The 21,707-nt window shown below is 45.4% G+C and overlaps 1 protein-coding gene across 1 annotated transcript in view; it reads right to left on the bottom strand.

Annotated features, from left to right (window-relative positions):
* The window catches only part of CHSY1 (chondroitin sulfate synthase 1), a 102,259-nt gene extending 97,955 nt beyond the window's left edge, over nucleotides 1–4,304 (bottom strand). Inside the window, exon 1 of the mRNA XM_085850113.1 lies at nucleotides 3,017–4,304. Within this exon, the coding sequence (XP_085706239.1) occupies nucleotides 3,017–3,814 (798 nt within the window). The 5' untranslated portion in view covers nucleotides 3,815–4,304. The remainder of the gene's footprint in view (nucleotides 1–3,016) is intronic.
* Between the last annotated feature and the right edge of the window lie 17,403 nt (nucleotides 4,305–21,707).

Raw genomic sequence — 21,707 nt, 5'->3', positions numbered from 1 at the left:
TTTGGCAGCACAGATGCTCTGTTAAGAGTCTGGTACATGTGATCGGTTGCATTAGAAACCACAAGGCATGCCTGCCCATCACTTCACTAATTGGTTTAATCAAAACCCAGCATGTTGTACAACACAACATATTGCATGTCTATCTCCGAGTGTCAATGAGGATGGAAAATGAAGCAAAACACGCCAAAAATATCATTTTATGACATACTTCTTTTTGTTTTTTGTGTGCTCCTTCCATGTACTATTACATATATTTTATTGCTTTGAGGGGTGTATATATATATATATATATATATATATATATATATATATATATATATATATATATATATATATATATATATGTGTGTGTACTCCCATGTCCTAAAGGGTTCCTGGTGTTGTCGAATAAATGTTACCGTTGGAACCGTTGCATGAAACTTCAATTCCCACATCTTCTATTGTTCCGAGTAAATTGATTATTGGCTTTCCGAAGGTACCATTTCTTGTATTTTACGGCAGCAGGAACCTTTTGGAATGGAAGCACGGGCACGCACGCACACACACCTTTTAGTAACAGATAGATTAGCTACAATTGTTTTCCTTTTATATTATTTTCCATTTATATTGTCTCGTATCTAATAATGGTTGCAATCGTCTTGACAAACTGGAGCTTCATGACCCAGAATCCCAGAATAAATACAATATGGTCCAGAGGAGTCAATCGCTCGACCTTTCTCAGAATGGGATTGCACCAAAAAAACCGGACGCAAGAAAGTTAGGCCCAGATAGACCAAATATAACTAACTGTTCAAACGAGGCTCAACAGGAAGGTACCATGAATCGCGACACCATCCAAACACACGAAAATGAGGAGATTCAACGATGCATTTGAAAATTCAATAACTCGCTGCAGGAACAGCCTGGCGTGTTTTTCCTGGCTATATCTCGGCAAACAAAGCCCATGCAAAGGGGAAATAAAAGAAGATAAAGCACGAAAGAAGAAGAAGAAATAATTTCCGAAAAGATTACAGTGACAAAGTGCAGCATTGTGGAGTAGATCAAATGTTTTAACCCACTGGAATAAGCAATGGTGGAACCGCTGATCACCCTTTGTTCAATTCCTGTCTACGCAATCATGGGTCGAAGGCTTCTTCATAAATCACTGCATTGCTCTCGGATAACTTGGCTACAGTCACGGCCATGACTCTTCATCATGTCCAAGAAAAGAAAGAAAAAGAAATAAATAAACAAACACTTCACAACCTACACAGGCCATCCAAGGTTATGAGAAGCCTAACAGGGAGTGAGACTTCAAGAGCTACACAACAGAGGAAGAAAAGAAGAGAATTTTAAAAGATGTGGGAAAGATAGATTTTAATAAATATCATCTTTTTGTGACACAGTTGCCACAAGCTCAAAGTGAACTGCTTCACTAACAGACAGGAAGGTTAAAAAAAACAAAATATGGGGGTTGGGGCTAGGGGGAGGGGGTGGTGTGTGGGTCTCATGGATTACAGAAAGCAAATCCATGAACATAAACACCAGGAGGAAAGCCAACCAAAAGACAGTGGTGGCACAAAGGTGACATCATGGAAGAAACTTACTCAAACTGTCAAAATTTCTGTAATAAAAATTGTTCAAATGAACTCAGAATGGGAACAACACACGAAAAGAGACGAAATCACGACATGTCACCTGCGGTGTGAACAGGATGAGCAAAAATGCGCATCAGCTTCATTCGAAGATTATTATTATTATTTATTATTATTATTATTATTATTAAATATAAGAAAATAAAAAAGTAGTTCTTCAAAGGCAGTCCATGCATTTCATTGATGCAAAATAAATTATGGATCCACACGAACTCTAACATGTCAGAACTACCGAGCTGTGTCCAGAACAAGAGAACAAAGCTCGGAGATGCACAACCTGTCACCAGTCTTATAAAACATGTACACAAGACCACCGTGCTTGAACGTCTCGGCCACAAGCTAGCTTCCAGAAACTAAACTACAAAACCACCACAAACTACCACCATCACCCCCAAACACTGACCAGTAACCACAGTCACCACTCAACCACAGATCACTGCCACCACCCACAACTCCGACCATAGACCATCATCAGCGAACTACGATGACAGACCACTGCCACGACAAAACTAGGACCACAGACAATCACCACAACCTGCAATTCACGACTACAAATCACCACCACCAGCAGCACTCACACACACTACACACATCGCACGCAAACCACAGGCACCACCATCGCACGCAAACCACAGGCACCACCATCGCACGCAAACCATGGGCCCCACCATCGCACACAAACCATGGGCCCCACCATCGCACACAAACCACAGGCACCACCACCACCACGCGCAAACCACAGGCACCACCATCGCACGCAAACCACAGGCACCACCATCGCACGCAAACCACAGGCACCACCACCACCACGCGCAAACCACAGGCACCACCATCGCACGCAAACCACAGGCACCACCACCACCACGCGCAAACCACAGGCACCACCATCGCACACAAACCACAGGCACCACCACCACCACGCGCAAACCACAGGCACCACCATCGCACGCAAACCACAGGCACCACCATCGCACGCAAACCACAGGCACCACCATCGCACGCAAACCATGGGCCCCACCATCGCACACAAACCACAGGCACCACCACCACCACGCGCAAACCACAGGCACCACCATCGCACGCAAACCACAGGCACCACCATCGCACGCAAACCACAGGCACCACCACCACCACGCGCAAACCACAGGCACCACCATCGCACGCAAACCACAGGCACCACCACCACCACGCGCAAACCACAGGCACCACCATCGCACGCAAACCACAGGCACCACCACCACGCGCAAACCACAGGCACCACCATCGCACGCAAACCACAGGCGCAATCCCAAACCACCACGATCATGCACAAACTTGCATCACCATGAGTACTCGCATGAAACCACGGAAACGCTGCAGAACATCTCGCCGGAAGCAATTACCTCGTACGACCACACGCACTGCGTTCCTCCGAATCTCCGCACGCAGCGTCCCAGCTCCACGTCCTCGTGCGTGGTGTGCAGCGTGCGCAGGCACTCGGACACGTGCGGGGCCGTGCGGCGGAGCGCTTCGCGGCTCAGCACGACCCCCGGACCCCCCATACAGAAGTTGTCCCCTTGTTCGAGAGCGAGCTTTCCCAGCTCTTGGCTCACGCCGAGCCCCGTCTGGCCCAGGTACAGCGGCTCGCTGCTGTTCAGGCGCCGCAGAAACGCTTCCAGACGTTCACCCCGTACGTACACGTCATCGTCAGCACGCACAAACCACTCGAACCGTTCCAAGTAGTGGTCGTGCATGTACTTGAGCATCAGGAAGGACTTCTTCTGAGGCGGGTACGAGTCGTCCACCGTGGGCAGCGCCACCACCGGCAGCGGCAGCTTGGTGCGGGAGTCCTCGCTGGAGAAGAACTCGACCCGCCCGGGGATCGATCCCGCCCAGGTGCGCTGCGCGGCCCACGCGCGACCCTCCAGGTACTTGGCCGCGGTCATGACACCGACGTACAGAAAGGACGTCGCTCCCGGCACCGCTCGGCCATGCTTCACCGAGCTGGGCTCGTCGTGCCGCTGCTTTGCGGGCTGGGGGACGCTGTCCGACCAGGCAGGAGCCCCGCAAGCACTGGGAGCACGGCTTCGCCGGGAGCCGCTACTCACGACCCGAGGCACGACGAACCAAGTGGCCGTGGTGAAGCCCAGGACAAGACCGAGGGCGACGCTCACCCAGGCACGGCGCTTCTGCAGTGCCATGCCGGGCTCCGTGCCCCCACCTCCCTCGAACTCCTCGTTCGTAACCGCCTCCACCGTCTCCAAGCTCTTTCCTTTCCTCTCGTCCTTTTTCTTTATTACATTTATTCTCCAGCCCCTCCTCACCGTCCTCACAGCTCTGCCTCCTTCCCGCCCTTTTTTTCCTCCTCTTCCTCAATCGATCTCCTTATCCGCGTCCCCCCCTTCAGCGCACTGTAGATCTCCTCCGGTCCAAGAGCCCAGCGTGTCCCGGCGTGGGGAGCTCCCCATGTGCGGGCTCGAGCTGCTGCATCCCCGCGCCACGAAGCGCGCACGGCTCGTGCATGGCTCTCACGACACCATGGCGACGCTCCGGAGGTTGAATCGGACAAAGAGTTTGGAAACAAATGCGGGAATGGAAAAAAAAAACTCTGGAAAACGTTATAACCCTAGCCCGTCGCCATCTTATCCGACGCACACGTCACTGGCGGCTTTACCACAGGAGGCAGAGGAGGAAAACGTGGGCGGAGCAAAGGGAGGAGAAAGGGCGATGATTGGGCGGAGCAAAAGGAGGAGAAAGGGCGGAGCAAAGGGAGGAGAAAGGGCGGTGATTGGGCGGAGCAAAGGGAGGCGAAAGGGCGGAGCAAAGGGAGGAGAAAGGGCGGTGATTGGGCGGAGCAAAGGGAGGCGAAAGGGCGGAGCAAAGGGAGGAGAAAAGGCGGTGATTGGGTGGAGCAAAGGGCGGTGATTGGGCGGAGCAAAGGGAGGAGAAAGGGCGGTGATTGGGCGGAGGGCCGGAGATCGCCACCCGCCGAACGGCAGGAAAAAAAAAAAAAACGTATCACGTGAGTGAATGATCACGTCACTCCCTGTTTGTGAATAATATAATTTATAAATCAAACATCAGGTTTTGTATTTTTAATTGAGGAAATTTACAGAAATAACGTTTTTTTTTTACAAATCAAAACTGTTAACTTTAAAATAGCAGAAAATAATCATTCATCACATTTCATTACACCGGCCAACGTCTTGCTGGAAAGCGTGGCTCCCGTGGTTGTGTCAAACTACCGGTGGTTATTTACAGTTTACACGATCCGCCAGCACACGTTCGAACACCCTGAACACTCAACAGCGAAGCTCCTCCTCCGTGAGTTTTCCCATTGGCCAAAGGGACAGACGTCTTTATGACGCGCAACAGCACAACGTGCGCATGATGTAGGGGGCATGGTACATTGGTAAACTTTGTTCTAAATGATGGACAGCGACAGGACGTGTTTCTCACAACAAATTGAGTAAATAAAAACCATTCCACGTGTGTTATCCCTAGTTGGACCAGACTCGGTGTGTGTCAGGGTTAGAGCGTCTGCTCTGAGTCTGGGAGGTCTGTGGTTCAAACCCCGCAACCCAGTTATAGCTCTAGCCTCGAGTAATTACACGATATTAAAATGATACGTGCTGTTTCCTTGCTTGGTATTTAGGATTTATAATGATATAGCACGGACAAACAATGGTGGGACAGCAATGGCAAACCACCCAGTATAACCCTTGCCAAGAAAATGCTTCGACGGCACCAACGCTCTGTAAAGAATATGGTACATCAAATGGAACATCCCAAGCAGGACCACGTGAGGTTATCCCAAGTTGGATTGTGAGAGTCCTATGTGGGTTCTCCCAAGTTTAGACTGGGTGAGGTTATCCCAAGTTGGACTGTGAGGTTATTCCAAGTTGGACTGTGTGAAGCCCTCATGAGTTATCCCAAGTTGGACTGTGTGAGGCCCTCATGAGTTATCCCAAGTTGGACTGTGTGAGGCCCTCATGAGTTATCCCAAGTTGGACTGTGTGAGGTCCTCATGAGTTATCCCAAGTTGGACTGTGTGAGGCCCTCATGAGTTATCCCAAGTTGGACTGTGTGAGGCCCTCATGAGTTATCCCAAGTTGGACTGTGTGAGGCCCTCATGAGTTATCCCAAGTTGGACTGTGTGAGGCCCTCATGAGTTATCCCAAGTTGGACTGCGTGAGGTTATCCCAAGTTTGACTGCGTGAGGTTATCCCAAGTTGGACTGCGTGAGTCCCAGTGGGTTATTATTCTAACCTGGACTATGTGAGTCTCCATTCACTGTGGGTCATGCTCTTGCCCACTGGACAAAATCGCGTGTTGCTACCTGCGCATCTTCATGACAAGAGTAGGGGCATGCTCATTTTGGGATGAGGACGCAGCTATAAAAATTATGTGCCAACTCCACTACTCTCGTTGCATGTAATCAGTATTCTTTAACGGATACTGTAAGATCGTGCACTTGACAAGGGGGGGGGGGGTTCTTTTGCCTACACTGTGCGAAATTTTGAATGCTGCACAGAAATAGGAAAGAATTGGACATTTTCATTTTGGTGCGAAGGTTGTGGAGATCATCATCATCAAACCCTGCCAGACTTTCAGCAGCAGACCATTTGTGGTCTGAAATTGCAGGTGTGAGATAAATTGCATTCCACTCTTTCCCATCAGAGTCTGCAGGTAACAGGACCTCTCTGTTCAATGATCTTGAGGGGTTGGCTAAACTTGGTTTGTCCTTTCTTGTGAAGTCCATGTTTCTGAACTCGAACTAAAAGAACCACACTGAAAGGTGGAGCATTTTACTCCATGGCGCTTGTCCATACATCATTTGGGCTTCTCATGTGTCTGTTGAACACACTGTCTCACGTCCTTGTAGTCCAGTCAATATGTGGTTTGAGATGGAACTAATTGCAAAATAAATATAAAGAGTAATCAGAGATTGCAGACCCTTGCCAGGACTTCTTTTGTGTGCGTTTGTGTACTAGTGTGTTATGTAATTAATGAGGCATAATTATAACTGCCACTTTATAACTGCTGGCAGTAATGACCGGGCACCAAGATGTCCCGCTTTGATCGGACACCTGGTCCTGACCCATGACGTTTTTTAAAAATTCTTCTTTTTCATTATTCAATTGAATTTAGAATGGGATTAAAATAAATTCAATTCAAATCAAATGGAAGATCAAATCCATACAGTCCTGCATTTTAATAATCAGAAGGAACCCAAACAAGCAAAAAGCAAAGATGAAGTCATGAGGAGGAACCTCGATAGTCTGTAGGTGACAGTCACATTTCAGCTGTCACATAGTCCAGGTTAGAATAATAACCCCTCGATAATCGCGTTTCAGCTGCTGCTCCTCCACCCTCAAATCCATCCAGGCACAGCCAAGTGAGCCTAATTCAAACAACATCAAAAAATCAAAAACAACCCGTATCAAAAATTAAATAATTCTTCCTGCCAGACCATGCGTCCGATCAATTTGAAATTTAAACATGTATTCCCCATCACTACTAGATCATAAAATGTGAAGTTTCACCTCGCTTGATTAAGCAGTTCTCGAGAAAACATTATTTAATATTTTCCTTCAATCCAATATGGCTGCCAAACCATGTGGCCTATCAATTATTCCTTAATAAACTTGTATACACATGGCTTGGGGAACAATTGTGTGAAGTTTCCCCTCAAACTGTCCAGCCGTTCTGGAGAAGAAGATTGTTGTAGGTTTTAGGGTAAATCCAATATGGCTGCCAAACCATGTGACCGATGACACCATTTGTGTGAACCTTTTGTTCCTCATGGTAAGGCGGACATACTTTTTATTAGTATTATTATTATTTTTGTATACATTGTCGAGGCTAGTAAGAGAGCTAACACACAACGCACAACAAGGGGGGCATGAGACGAGGGGCGGGAGAGGGAAGGACAAAACAGTGGGGAACAGAGACATTCAGAGATCTGTGGAAGGGAGAGGGATCTGGCGGGGAACACGGGGGTATACAAGATGGACACCACAGGAACTGTCAGGACCTTCCACGACAGGGAACTTTCAGGAAGGAAGGCAAGGAATTTGAAGGAGGTGGGTTTGGTTGGGGTGGATTAACGGGTAGAATAGATCGTGGTTTTGTATGGGGGCAGATAAGAGGTGGTAGTGAACAGCTGTTTTGAAGACCTGGAGGGAAGAATGGGATTGAAGAGTGTGTGGGAGTTTGCTCCAAAGGTAGGAAAACAAGGAATGAAAGAGTGAAGGTGAGCAGTGATTTGTGATTTTGGTAGTTTCACCAGAAGGGGGTTGCTGGCGGACCTTATCCGCCCTGCGGATGTATTGGGGAGGGGGGGACCAAATCGCAGACAGAATTGTGGGGGGGGGGGTGAGGCCAGAGAGGAGACGGTGGAAGACAGAATTAATGATACAGGTTGCATAAACTTGAATCACAGAAAGCTTTACAAATGTAGAGAAGAATCCAGTATATATTAATTACCCTATCATTAATCGGTTTCCATTCAAGTAGTGATTGCTCAACCTTCTTGGGCATCATAATTGCAACTCCATGGTGGTGTAAATTATCTTCACTCCTTGAAAATATGACATTCTCTCCAAAATTCAACTTGATTTTTCCATACCCTGTCCACCTGCATTCATTCACTAATCATCAAGATTTCAATATCATATCTTGCCATCTCATGAGCAAGGTGAGCAGATTTACCAATTGTGGAAAGTGCTCTTACATTCCAGCGTCCTATATTAGTTATTTATTTTGACCTGGTTATTGACATTGTCGGCCGCTGGACGTCGTTTAGGCTTTGGTCTAGAAGCGCCATACTGTCCACAAACCTGATGTCATCATCCTCCGAGACTTGGACCATCGCCTCACCATAACCATGACCAGCATGAGCTGGTATTTGAGTTTCACTTGAAGTTTCCATAACAACAGGTTTGAACTGAGTGGCTTATTTTGGGTTTTTTTCTTCCCTTAGCCAGAGCCTCGTCAGCCTAACACCGCAAGGTGTTAGTTTCCAAGGTGCACCAACATGGAGATGAGGTTGACTTGGGTGCTCTACAGTTCAACTGAGCTAGCCGGCCCCGACATCAGTGGCTGTGATGCCGAGCGCAAGAACACCCTCGCTTGACAAGGTCTAACAAAAACTGGATGATGAAATGGCTGCAATATGTGGTCATTGTATTGGATGTCTCTGATTACAATACATGGAGATGATGTATGCACTTCACCAATTCATCGTCAGAAATAATGGGAAATTGGGAACTTCATCTCCAGTCACTTCAAGAAATGCTGCCATATTTCGCAGCTGCTGGGCACAATCTGTATGCAAAATCTGTGCACATTTATCTACAACAGATGATCCAACTGGAGAGTTGGATCCAGCATCCAGATATGATTGCTTTCTGCCAAACTGGGCACCATGTTTTTCGACGGAGTGACCGATATTTGGCCGGGTTATCATCACATTTGATTATCGATCAAGTGTTACTGAAAACGATAGGACGACTGACACATGGTCATGGAATGGTGAAGTCTCAATGCACTCAATGGCTCCTGTCTATGCCAGCATGTGCTGATTTGAATGGTGCCATGCAGGAGGTAATGGAGACGGAATATTTGACAGTATGTGAGCAACACAAAGATATGACAAAAGCAAAGTCGGCAAGACACAACAATGAAACAAATTGTCTCTGAGTTTCTTCTGGATAGGAATCCTTTATGTGCAGATGCGAATCTGCATAACATCGCCACTGGTGATACAGCTGACAAAACTGTAAATGTGAATAAAGCAAAATAAGTGGGTTGTACAAGTCTAGAACCAATGGTGGGGAACAAAGTTATAAACTATATGTTCAATAAAAAGGAACATGTTGTCACTTTGGCCAATAAGGTTTCTGCTGAAATTGATGATGAACCCATCCTTGTTTAGTAATAGCTGCGACTGAAATCACGGACAATAGAGCATATATACTTTCAAATATGAGCTGTGCAACCAACCCTCATCTTTTTTTGAGTCATTGGGACTTCTTTGAGAGGCAATCAAGCCAGCACTTGCTGATGCAATATGGACTGCAAGAAGAGGTGCTGACATGCCTTCGCCATCGGAAGGAGAAATGAAGTACGTCCTTGACGGTGGTTCACCACTCCAACGTGATGCTAAATTTGACTCTGTTAAAAGAAAGTACAAATATCCCATCATTGTTTTTGATGGATTTGGAATCGGTCCATCTACAAAGGATATAACACATCTTCGTCAATCAGGAGGTACTGCTGGTCTCAAAGTCAACTTTGTCAGGGGGTTGCCCATCAAAAAGAAGAAGGAACACTTCTTGGCCAACAGTACAAACAAAGAGAGGTTCATTATCATGCTCAGTGAGAAGCTGCAAGGAAGTGAGTGCAAGACTGTTCATGCAGAAAGTGATGCAGATTTGTTAATTGTCCAGACAGTGGTAGAATCTGCTTCCACCTGTGCCACAACCGTCATCGGAGAGGACATGGACCTCTTGATATTGCTTTGTTTTCATGCTGACTCCACTTCCTATGATCTTTTGCTTAGGTCAGAGAAAAAGCAATCCAATGAGACTCAGAAAATCTGCAACATTCATTGGCTTCAGAGTGCTTTGGGTCCAGAGACGTGCAACTTGCACATTTGTGCAAGCACTCTGTGGCTGTGACTCACCGTCATGCCTGTTTGGCATTGGGAAAGGGGTTGCTTTGAAGTAGCTGTAGAGCAATACTCATTTCAAGAAGCAGGCAGATGTATTCCGCCGAGTAGCATCTACAGATGAGGTTACCTCAGCTTGAGAAGAGGTGCTTGTCTACGTGTACAACGGTACCCCAGGTGATGGACTGGATGCACTGTGTTACTGGCAATTTTGTGAGAGTTTCTGCAAGTACCTCTTCTGTGTAGGTTCACACTCTGCCACCAATGGCTGCAGCAGCATGATATCACAGTGCCCATGTTTATTTCCGAGTTCAGCAGTGGATGGGCAAGAACCATGAACAACAGATTTTCCACCAGCTCCAGACGCTCTACTGAAGGTGATCAGACACAAGTGCAATATGGACTGCAATATGAAACGGTGTACCTGCAAAAAACATGGTCTTGAATGCTCAATAGCATGTAGTGAGTGCAAGGGAACCAGTTGTGCAAACTCACGCTTAACTTATATGGACAACATGGATGAATAACTGTGAAATGTCATATATGGAGTGAAATTGGCTGTTTAGTTTTGGATAGCTGTTTTTGATAACAAACGAAAGTTATCTGTTGTTCACTATTAATATCAACATATGTTCCAAATATATGGCACGAGACACGTTATGTTCATAATTAATTGATTTACCATATCTAGTGTACATCACATGCATCGTGTGTAATATGAATAATTGAATATATTCCCTCACGTACCCAGTATGTTGATCGATTACACTCAAGAACGTATTACATATCGGAACTATTATCCCATCATGTTGTATAATCTCATTACCAGACGTGACCACGATCGCATATCGGACATATTATCCATCCACTGGGACCATACTCTGTGCAGAGCGTTGGTGCTGCCGAAGCAGTCTCCTTGGCTATTGGGTACAATCCTGGACGGGTCGCCACTCCGACACAGGATACCAGCATGCTGGCACTCATTTTGCCGACCTCGGAAGGATGACAGGCAGAGTCAACCCCACCTGGTATTAATTCAACAGCCGAGTGGGATTTGAACTCAGGATACTCGGATCCTAAGCCCACCACCCTAACCATTAAGCCAACACCAGGCATACATATTATACCATCAAATAACATAACTTGTTGAAGTGCTCCCACTTTGAACAATTCCTATAAAGGAGTTTGTGAGACAGAATTGTACGCCTACATTTTACCAAAAGTGGCGCTTAAAATGCACGCAATTCACCTGCAGTGAAAGTTCAGTTTACTGATGTTGCACCAAATCCTATTGTGTACATTTTGGATAAAACGTTCATAACGTATTCATCAATGTAACACAGTAAATACGAAAAGGGCACTCGGTAGAGCACACACCTCTGCAATGAAATGCCTGATCCACGAGAACAGATCGGGCCCATTACATTTTTGAAATATCATGCTATACAGTCCTAAATCGTTTTTAGCCCCGACTCTCAATGGTGAAGAATCACTTTAATAATTAAATACACTTCGAAAATGAACAGGATAGGACATCATAAATATATATGGAAAAATTACAGGCCCAGACCAAGAATCCAGGAATCAAACCCAGGTCCTTGAGCAAAGTGCACTAGTGCTCTGCCATCTGAGCTATCCTAGCAAAGTGTACTAGTGCTCTGCCATCTGAGCTATCTGGATGACCCATCACCTGAGTAATGCAATTCTTCTACATATACAGGTGCCACCCTCTTTCCCCCACTGCTTCCGGGGCGCTCGCTGCCAACCAAAGGAGCAGCTCGGGCCTGTTCTCGAGAGGGTCTTACCCCTGTGGGGGGACCTCTGGAAAACCATACCAGTGTTCTGGCATCTGAGCTATCTGGGAGACTCACCAGCTAAGCAACGTAGTTCTTCCACATATACAGGTGCCACTCTCTTTCCCCCACTGCTTCACCCCCATAGGAGGTGTCCACAATTGAACACCACAAGAGGCATAGTAATATACTCAAAAAAGCAGTGGGGGAAAGCTCGTATGTGGGTGAAGCAGTGGGGGAAAGCTCGTATGGGGGTGAAGCAGTGGGGGAAAGAGAGTGGCACCTGTATATGTGGAAGAACTACGTTGCTTAGCTGGTGAGTCTCCCAGATAGCTCAGATGCCAGAACACTGGTATGGTTTTCCAGAGGACTTGGGTTCAATTCCCAGTCTGGGCCTGTGAGTTTTTCACACATATTTATAAAAATTAAATAATTCTCACATTCAGATCTTCACCAAAATTGAATCAGTTCATCCTTGCCACACACCCAACCTATCCACCAAGTTTTGTCCGAATCCATCCGCAACTTTTTGAGATCATGCTATATATTGGTTTCATGAAGAATCTCAATGGTGAAGAATCACTTCCAAAATTCTAGTCGCCGGATCCGGATCCAGATGTTCACCAAAATCGAAATGGTTCGTCCTTGTCACACACCCAACCTGCCCTCCAAATTTCATCCAGATCCGTCCACAACTTTTTGAGATATCCTGCAGAAAGACAGACAGACAAACAGACAAGCCGGTAGGCAACATGGGTGGTCGCTATATAATTGCATACTAGTCATACAGTTTTTGACGGATCTGGCTGAAATTTTTTGACAAAGAAGTTGATCATAGTGCGCATAAAAGTGCGGAAGCCGATTTTTGATTTTCGAAAAAAAAAAATATATAAATATTTTTCAGATTTTTTTCAAAAATTCAAAGTCCCGTTGCTAGGCAACGGTGGCGTCCATAGCAACGGTGCTCAAAAGCATACAACTAGATCCTGGTATGAACGTACCAGTCAACTTTCATCAAAATCGGTTGACTCCTCTGGTCTCCAGAGCTGTCCATTACATACATACAGACAGACGGAAAACCTGAGAATTACGGTAGTCAAGCGACCACCCAACAGAAAGGGGTGAAAACATAACCTCCTTTATCTCCAGTGGCGGAGGAAATAAATTTCCAAGGAGGAAATGCAATTCGTTCTAAATTGACCCTTTTTCCTGCTAGATTGACTGGATTATTGTGTCTTACAGCAAGTGCGCTGACCTGTAGGCCTGATCTACAAAACACTGATCTACAACTCGGTGTGCAGTGTACGTCCATGTAGACTGTAGAGGGTCAGCAGGAGTCTTCTAAGTTGCTCCGTGTCTTGTAGCTCGATGGGTTTACACGAAGTCGGCCACAAATTATTTCTGATAGGACTTCCCTTAGAGATTTCCGGTGTGTAAACAGTCCTTGAGCACTCTGTTAAAGCGTTCTATCTTCCCGTTGGATTGTGGGGAATTGACAGAACTGCGACATTGCTTGATGTTTCAAATTCAGCTGAAACAAACTGAGAGCCAGTGTCAGAGATTCGTTCCTGCAGGGTTCCTTCGTGGCTGAACACTGTTAGTTGTAAAAAAAAAAAATAACTTGTTAACAATAGCAGAGGTCACTTGGAAGGTATAGGGTACTCCTGATCATCTTCTGAAGTAGTCAATTAAGATAATGGCAAAGCAACTGTCTGTTGGGGGTTTATCAAGCAGTCCTAGAAAAGTGGTGGCAAGTTTTTCCCATGCAGCATTAGGGAGAGGAACTGGTTGTAGTGATGGCACCGAAGTGACAGCTCTTTTATCATGAATTTGGCAAGGAATGCATGAGTTAATGGCACCTTCTGCTTGAGAGTCCATCCCTGGCCACTCACGGATACCTTTGCTTAGTTCTTACAATTTGTTGATGCATATCAAGAGCAACTTGGATAAACTTTCATTTAATTTCTGTAGGGTGAGTGCCACAAATTAAGTAACCATCCTGTAGATCTAGTTCATTCCGAAGGCTATGTAGGGAAGTACATTTGGGTCAATGCGTTTTGCATTGTGAGCCCATCCTCTTGAGACATATTCTAGCACCTTCTGTGGAAAGGGCATGCGTTACAAGCATCCTTGAATTGTTCTATATGCTCAACAGAGAAGTCACCAAACACTGGAGCCACCATTTCAACATCCGGTTCACAGTCAGGTTCAATCACGGGAAGTGGTTGGTGAGAGAAACAGTCTGCAGTCACATTTTCATAGTTGAATGACAGCATCCAACATGCAATTCTCATTCCAGCTCGACCAAGACCTTTTGTAGGTCTATCAGTGGACTGTGTGGTCAGTGAACTGCGGTCTGTGTGCAGGATAAATGTGCAGGATAAGTGCAGGATAAGTATGCCATTTCCCAGACGCAGGCAAGTGCTTCCTTTTCTACTACTCTTCTACTTTTAATAATTCTGTTCACATTCTGTGAGCATGCCCCATGCAAATTCTACCTCCTCTGTGGAGTTCTCATGAATTTGAGTGAGCACTGCTCCAAGTACATAATCTGAAGTGTCTGTGGTCACAATAGTGGGCAGAGTAGGGCCAAACAAATAAAATGCAGGACTGTTGGCAATTAGATCTTTCACTCTTTCAAAATTAGTGTGTGCATCATCAGGCCAGGGGAAGTCAGTAGTCGTGCACGGTGGGGCACGGAAAGGTTCCACGACTGCAGCATAATTGGGAATGGACTTGGAGTACCAGGAAATCACACCAAGCCAAGAACGCAGGGCAGAGGTGTCCTTTGGTGGTGGTGCTTGTATTACTGTCAACATATGGTCTGGGTTCGTGCCCATGCCATTTTCTGAAATCACCTGACCCCCAAAATATAGCTCAGTCTTCCTGAAGTGTTTGGTTCAGGGTTGCTCCACGTGCTGGTCAACTGTGTAACTGCTCTTCCACCTCAATGAATGCTACATTTTCCGAACTGGATCCATCGTGCTTCTCCGTTATATTTTCGTCCCTGTGTTGCTGTTTGTGTTTTGTCAAATTTTCCGTGTTAAATCGTAACTTGTTGTGCTATATTGTTCGATTTGTTTTCGTGTAGCTGACACCTACTTCACGGATAGCTGGCGAGCAAAATAGTCTCGGTCTTGAGGTTGTTTCTCATTCCGCTTCTTTTTTTCCCAAAAAATTTTGTCCTATTCCCCCTCCTCGCTTTAAAAAAAACCCCAAAAACTATTTATCACTGCAAAGCACGATGTTATTATGCCTTCATCCTGTACCTCCTTCTTTTCCTCCCCACATTCCTCATTTTGGCCACATCACCCTCTATTTTGTCCCTCAACCTTACCCCTGAGCCCCCCCTCTTTCTACTGTTCCTTTTGTTCTGCTCCATCCTGATACATTCATTGTTCTCATTCTTCCACGAGTCTTGGCTTTGTATTCAAAAAAGTTGCATTTACGAACTGTAGACAATGATGTCGTCTCGGACGATAGGTAATGCTGAACACTCTCCTGGGCAGCTCAGATCTGTGACGTAATTGGCTGGAATGCACTGGCAGCAGAAGCAAGACCACAAGAGCACACAGTAATACTGGAAAAGTCCATCATGTGTGATGATTGCCAAAAGGACCATTCGCGAAAATTGCTGTACATCTTATATGTTATGATACCTTTAACAAGATGAAGAGTCAACTTGATCCAGCCCAGTTTGGAAGTCTCCAAAATTTTTCCACAACACGTTGCCTGGTGGCAGTGATGAACATGCTGTGGATACATGCATGCCTGGTGTTGGCTTAATGGTTAGGATGGTGGGCTTGGGATCCTAGGATCCTGAGTTCAAATCCCATTCAGATGTTGAATTAATACCAGGTGGGGTTGACTCTGCCTGTCATCCTTCTGAGGTTGGCAAAAAATGAGTGCCAGCTTGTTGGTATCCTGAGTCAGAGTGATGACCCATCCAGGATTGTGCCCAATAGCCAAGGAGACTGCTTCGGCAACACCAATGCTCTGCAGAGTATGGTCCCAATGGATGGATGGATGTATGGATAAACATGCTGACAGATTGATGTTGTTGCTAACGGGTTCTACACACGCGTGTTGATGTATTGCAGGGCGATCGCGTCATTTTGAAAGTCCCGTATTGAACAACGCCGTCTATCTTAACTATCTCTCAATACCACTATAATTCAAGGACCGGTGTTTGTGTGTGTGAGTGTGTTTGTTTATTTGTGGGGTTCTTTGTCATGCTACTACTCCTACAATTCTGGGCCAATTACATCCAGACTATCTACAAAGGATCAGCATGACCCCAACTCATGTATAGAGAGAGGTGTTTTATCTTTGACAGGGGAGGGGGAGAGATGCAAATTCTCTATGTAAATGTGTATCGTGCAGTGCCACCTCCAGGTTTCTGTCTCTCCTTGTCTTACACACACACACACACACACACACACACACACACACACACACACACACACACACACACACACACACACACACACACACACACACACACACACACACACACACACACACACACACACACACACACACACACACACACACACACACACACACCAGTTTATCCCTCCTGTCTGCAGCTATCCATTGTTTAGGCCTTGGTGCACTGAATCTTTTTGCAAGACAGTTGCAGTCAAGTTAATTCCTTTCTCAACATGGATGACTAACTCAACTTTCGGTCAACTTTCGGTCACTCTGGAGGGCATGCAAAAAATATTTCGATCCTTAGACAAGCCAGAGAAAAATAATCTTGCGAATATCAAGACCAAACTCTCCAACCAGTCTCCTTTCTCCAAGTCATGGTGGCAACTTGTCAAGTCAGTCTCCAGTGTATGTTCTCCCTCCATTCTCCAACCTGTCCCTCACCTGTGGTGGTCGTATGGCAGCTTAGCTGCCGGGGTTGCTATCATTTCTTGAAGCGCGACTGTGTCACTGATGTAGTGCCCCTCTACCAGTACACACACTGGAACTGATACTCATTTTGCTGACCTCGGAAGGATGACAGGCTGAGTCAACCCCCTGGTGTATTAATTCAGCGGCCGACGGGGCTTGAACTCAGGACCCTAGGATCCCAAGCCACCACCCTAACCACTGAGCCAACACCAGGCTTGTCCCTCACCTAAAAAGGGCATCATTACCGATTCTGCTCAAGATAAGGCAAAATGTCTAATTCAGTATTTGCCTCCAAATCTCGTGCACCCAACTCACCCCACTTATCCCCACCTTACCCTGTTTCATCCATTACCTTTTGAACACTGTAACTTTCATACATAAAGGTAGAGGGAAGGATTTTACACCTAAACGATTTTAGAGAAGGCAGAGAACATTCTGTCTAGCCAACTCTCTTAATTGGTGATGAGCACAGAGAGCATCAGTGTCCATGTTTTCAAATCCTGCTCTGCACCTCTGGCTTCGCCTCTGTCTGTGTTTTTCAATCCATCGTCCTTTAGTTGCCTCCTATCTGCCTGGAAGTCAGCAAACATTACTTCCATACACAATAAGGGTACAAAAACAAATCCTACACGGCTGACATGCCAATGAGCTTACTTCCAATTATGACTTGTCATGAAATCCATCATTGCTGCTGATGTCAAGTCGTTCCTCCTCTCAAACTGCCTGTTCTCTTGACTATCATCTGCCACGGTCACTCAACTCTGGATATGCTTCAACTCCTCTCTCAGCAATGGCTGCAGGTTCTCAATCTAAAGCAAGAGGTTTAGACCATCTCTCTGGACATATCTCAGGCATTCTACACAATCTGGCATCCTGCTCTGCGACCCAAGCTTACTGCCTATGGAATACAATACTGCCTTCATTCCTGGATTTCCGACTTTCTCCGCTCGAGCAATAAACGTGTTGCTCCTCTCCTCTTCTCTCCAAATGGAGGTTGGAGTTCCACGAGACTGTGTCCTGGATGAGTGTTGTTCCTCATCTGCATTAATGACCTCTTTCATGCTCTGGAGATCCCTTTCTTTTTGCAGATGATTTCACATTGTGTCATACAGTTCCTGTCTCAATGACAGGCAGACAGCAGCTGTGCCACTGTGTAGATTTGGAATTGATTATATGCTGGTCTGATTAATTTAACATGCCATTCAATTATTGTAAATTGAACAATCTTACCTTGTCGCTCCATGTGGATCGTGAAATGAACTAATATGCCTCACCAACAGCTATGACCTCTCCTGGGTCGACCATATAGCAAATTGGCCTCTAAATCCAGCCACAGACTGGACATCCTCTGTCATTCCAAGTCATTCCTTGATAAATCAGAACTACTCACAGCCTACAATATGAGGCTTTGTCCATTGTTAAATTATGAACTTCTGCTCTCCACTTTGGGCCGAGCACTAGAATCACCTCTCTTCACCTCTCTCTCTCTCTCACTCTCTCTCTCTCTCTCTCTCTTGAATTCTGCCAAATCTAAAGCTGTTAACATAATTGCCATATCTTGCGACGACACTGAAGCAAAAGTTCCTGTTGCTCTCCCATAGCAGACAAGTCCTTGACTTTTCTGTCCTGTATCGACTCTCTTCTAGTCTCGCTCCCTCTGCTCTCTCAGCCTTCTGAGCCTACCTATCTTATCCAAGATGCACGTGGTCTTCTCGTGAATGACTTCCTTGTGGCTCAAATCCCGAAATGCAGACTCTGTGTACACCTACATTATTTTGTTCCTCGTTTTCTCCTCCAGGGCTAGAAGTGATGCAATGCCATCTCATGTCACCCCCATCCCTACCTGCAATGTTTTGCACCCCCATTGACCCTACCTCACTCAACCCTTTTACTTGCAGGTTACTGTATTTACTCCCCTCCTCTCCTTTGCGTTAACTCATTCCTTTGCTTGTTGTATCCAACTGTGGCCCCACTGTAACTAGGTTGACTGTTTACTCTTTGTCATTGCATTCTTCTGGGCTGATAGGATGGCTGAGAGGTATGTACACTCACCTCTAAGCCATCAAGCCTGGGTTTGAATCTGACCCAGCTATAAACTGTCATTCTGGCATTTCACTCTGGATGATTGAAGACTCGTCGTGAAAAAAAAAAATTCATATTAAGGTTTGTTACCTCACCACAGCTTATCATTCCCCCAATGATGTATGTTTAATATAGAGAGAGAGCAAGTTTGGAAGATATGAATAAAGGGCTATCAATATATTACATCTCTATCAATGGTTAGATTTTAACCCAAACCCAACCCACTCCCCACCCTACGAAGATACTTTATTGTATCATTACTTTTTAACCTTTTTGATCATTTTCTTTAGGCTATAGCTCAAGGAAAGCGACTTTTACGAGCGGTAAATGCAGGCAAGGACACGAGGACTCATCAGCACACTCGCACATTAATTACAAGGTCATTGTGAAATTGGGAACAAAGCTAAACATGGAATATAACAAGGTCATTATTAAGAAGTCAACGCAGGTACACGCTTACTCATTTACTCGTACGCAGCCTATGCGTGCTTGGCTGCATCATTTTCCTGGGGGCACTAATGTGCCACTGATGCAGTTGCCCCTTGTGACAGCATTAATCTCGTACTCATTTTGCTGTCCTCGGAAGGATGACAGGCTGAGTCAACCCACCTGGTGTTAATTCAATGACGCGGCAGGGGCTTGAACTGCTTGAACTCAAAAATATAAGATCTTAAGATCTCAAGCCAGCCACCTTAAACCGTTAAGCCAACACCATGTTTGACAGGTACACCTTGATCCCAGAGAAAGAGGTGTTTACAGCCACACCAACTGAAGCCAATTCGGTTTTGAAGATACACTTATTTGACAGTTGGACTACCCCTGAAATATTTGATAACGATGATGAATGCATAACTGGAGTTAGAAAGTCAGATTGTGCACCTTATCGTAGCAGAGTCCGGAATGATCAAGCCAAGCCATAATAGGCGTTTTCTGGATCACAGATTGCCTCGAGAGGATGCGTGCTGTGACTTTGCGCTTATCTGTACTTGTTGTTAAATTAATGAAAGCAACTGCAAGCACAAGTGCAAACATGAATACATGCACTGCAAACGCGTCCCTTTATATGGTGAACCCAAAGAAGATAAACGAAGCACTGACAAAGTCAACGGAGCCAAATGTGAGAAAAGGGACAAATTTAGACTGTTTTCCTTGCAATAGTCACAATCCGGTGTTGCTCGAAGTTTGAACTCTTTGCTATAGACTGATAGAGAACAGAAGGGAGGAGGATAGGAATGGAGGTCCTGTTTGTCTTTATTGTGTACATGTAGAGAGGGAGTAAATTGAGGAAAATAAGAGAATGTATGGCAGTAGGAGAAGGAAAGGTGAGCGGAGTTTGGGAGATAAGGGGAGGAAGAATGCGAGGATATAAGAGTATATGGGGATATACTAGAAGGGAAAGGAGCAGAGAATGGAGTGAGGGTAAAGAAAAATTCTGTCATGTTGGCATGCAAAACAAATAGATGACTCCAAAAGTGAAGGACAACAACGTAGCAGAATGTCTGAGTGGAGATGGAAGACACGGTAATATTGGACAGAAAATTGTGGGAACCAGGGAAGAGACTTGTATGAGATATATCATTGAGGGGATGTGGGTCGGGGGGTTCCTCAGGTGGACTCCCCTCAAAATAATTTACTGGATGAAGACGTCTTTGGCATCCAGATTGGGAAAGTAGAGTTAAACAAGTCAGAAAAAAAACATTTTAAAAAGATGAAAAAAAAAAATGTCGAGATGGAATCCCCCCAAAACAGCCAAACAAGGTAGGAAGGAATGACAAGCAAGTAGGAATGACACCACAATAAAACACCACAATCCTTTTGCCGGCGTTAGATTCCTTTGGCATTTACTGCTAATCTTGATGACGGAGGTGGATTCGTGCCCTCGTTCGTGAGTTTTGTTTTGCTCACGGTACAGGTGATTCAGGTGTGAACAATGAAAGCCAGTACTTTTGCTGGTAGACAGAGCTATCACGGGGACATTTTGTCTCGGCTAGCCGTGGAACGTCTCCTCGAGACTACTCTTTGGGAAAGCGAGTGTTTGGGGATGAAGAGGAACGGTGTGACATGGAGTGATCAATCAAATGGTATGATGATTAGGAAGTGCATAATTGAAGTTCTGTACATGTATAGATCACACATCGATTTTCCAGAAAATCTGATGGCCGTTCAAAAAGTTATACGAGTCACATATTCACATATATAGTTCAAGACACCAAAAAGAGAAAGTGTACAACGAGGTGTGTGTTAAGTTAAGTTCAGTTAATTTTTTTCCACTCCTGAATTGATCAAACACAAAGTACAAGAAATATACATCGAAAAATGAGAACCTTAGAGGAACCTGAATAAAGGCATGGCTTCTGACTTGTAATATGTCAGGTCCCTATGACAATGGATTGTGATGAAAAATAGGAAGAGATAGAGATGAGAATGGAGGGAGGAGTGATCAGATTCAGGAGGGTCTCAATACTTTAATAGATTTGGCAAAAGATTGGTGAATACAGTTTAACATAAAGGAATGTAAGGTGCTGCGGATGGGTAAGAAGAATGAAAGTAGAGATTACATGATGCAAGGGACAATCCTGAAGCATGTCACACAGGAGAAGGTTCTGGGGGTGCCCATAGATATGGAGGGGGGAGGGGTGGGTG

Source organism: Eptatretus burgeri, chromosome 12, assembly GCF_056783735.1.
Source record: "Eptatretus burgeri isolate ZD-2024b chromosome 12, Ebu_testis_v1, whole genome shotgun sequence".
Lineage (NCBI taxonomy): Eukaryota > Metazoa > Chordata > Myxini > Myxiniformes > Myxinidae > Eptatretus > Eptatretus burgeri.
Note: the sequence above shows the minus strand (reverse complement) of the source record. Positions and strands in the feature narration are given on the sequence as shown.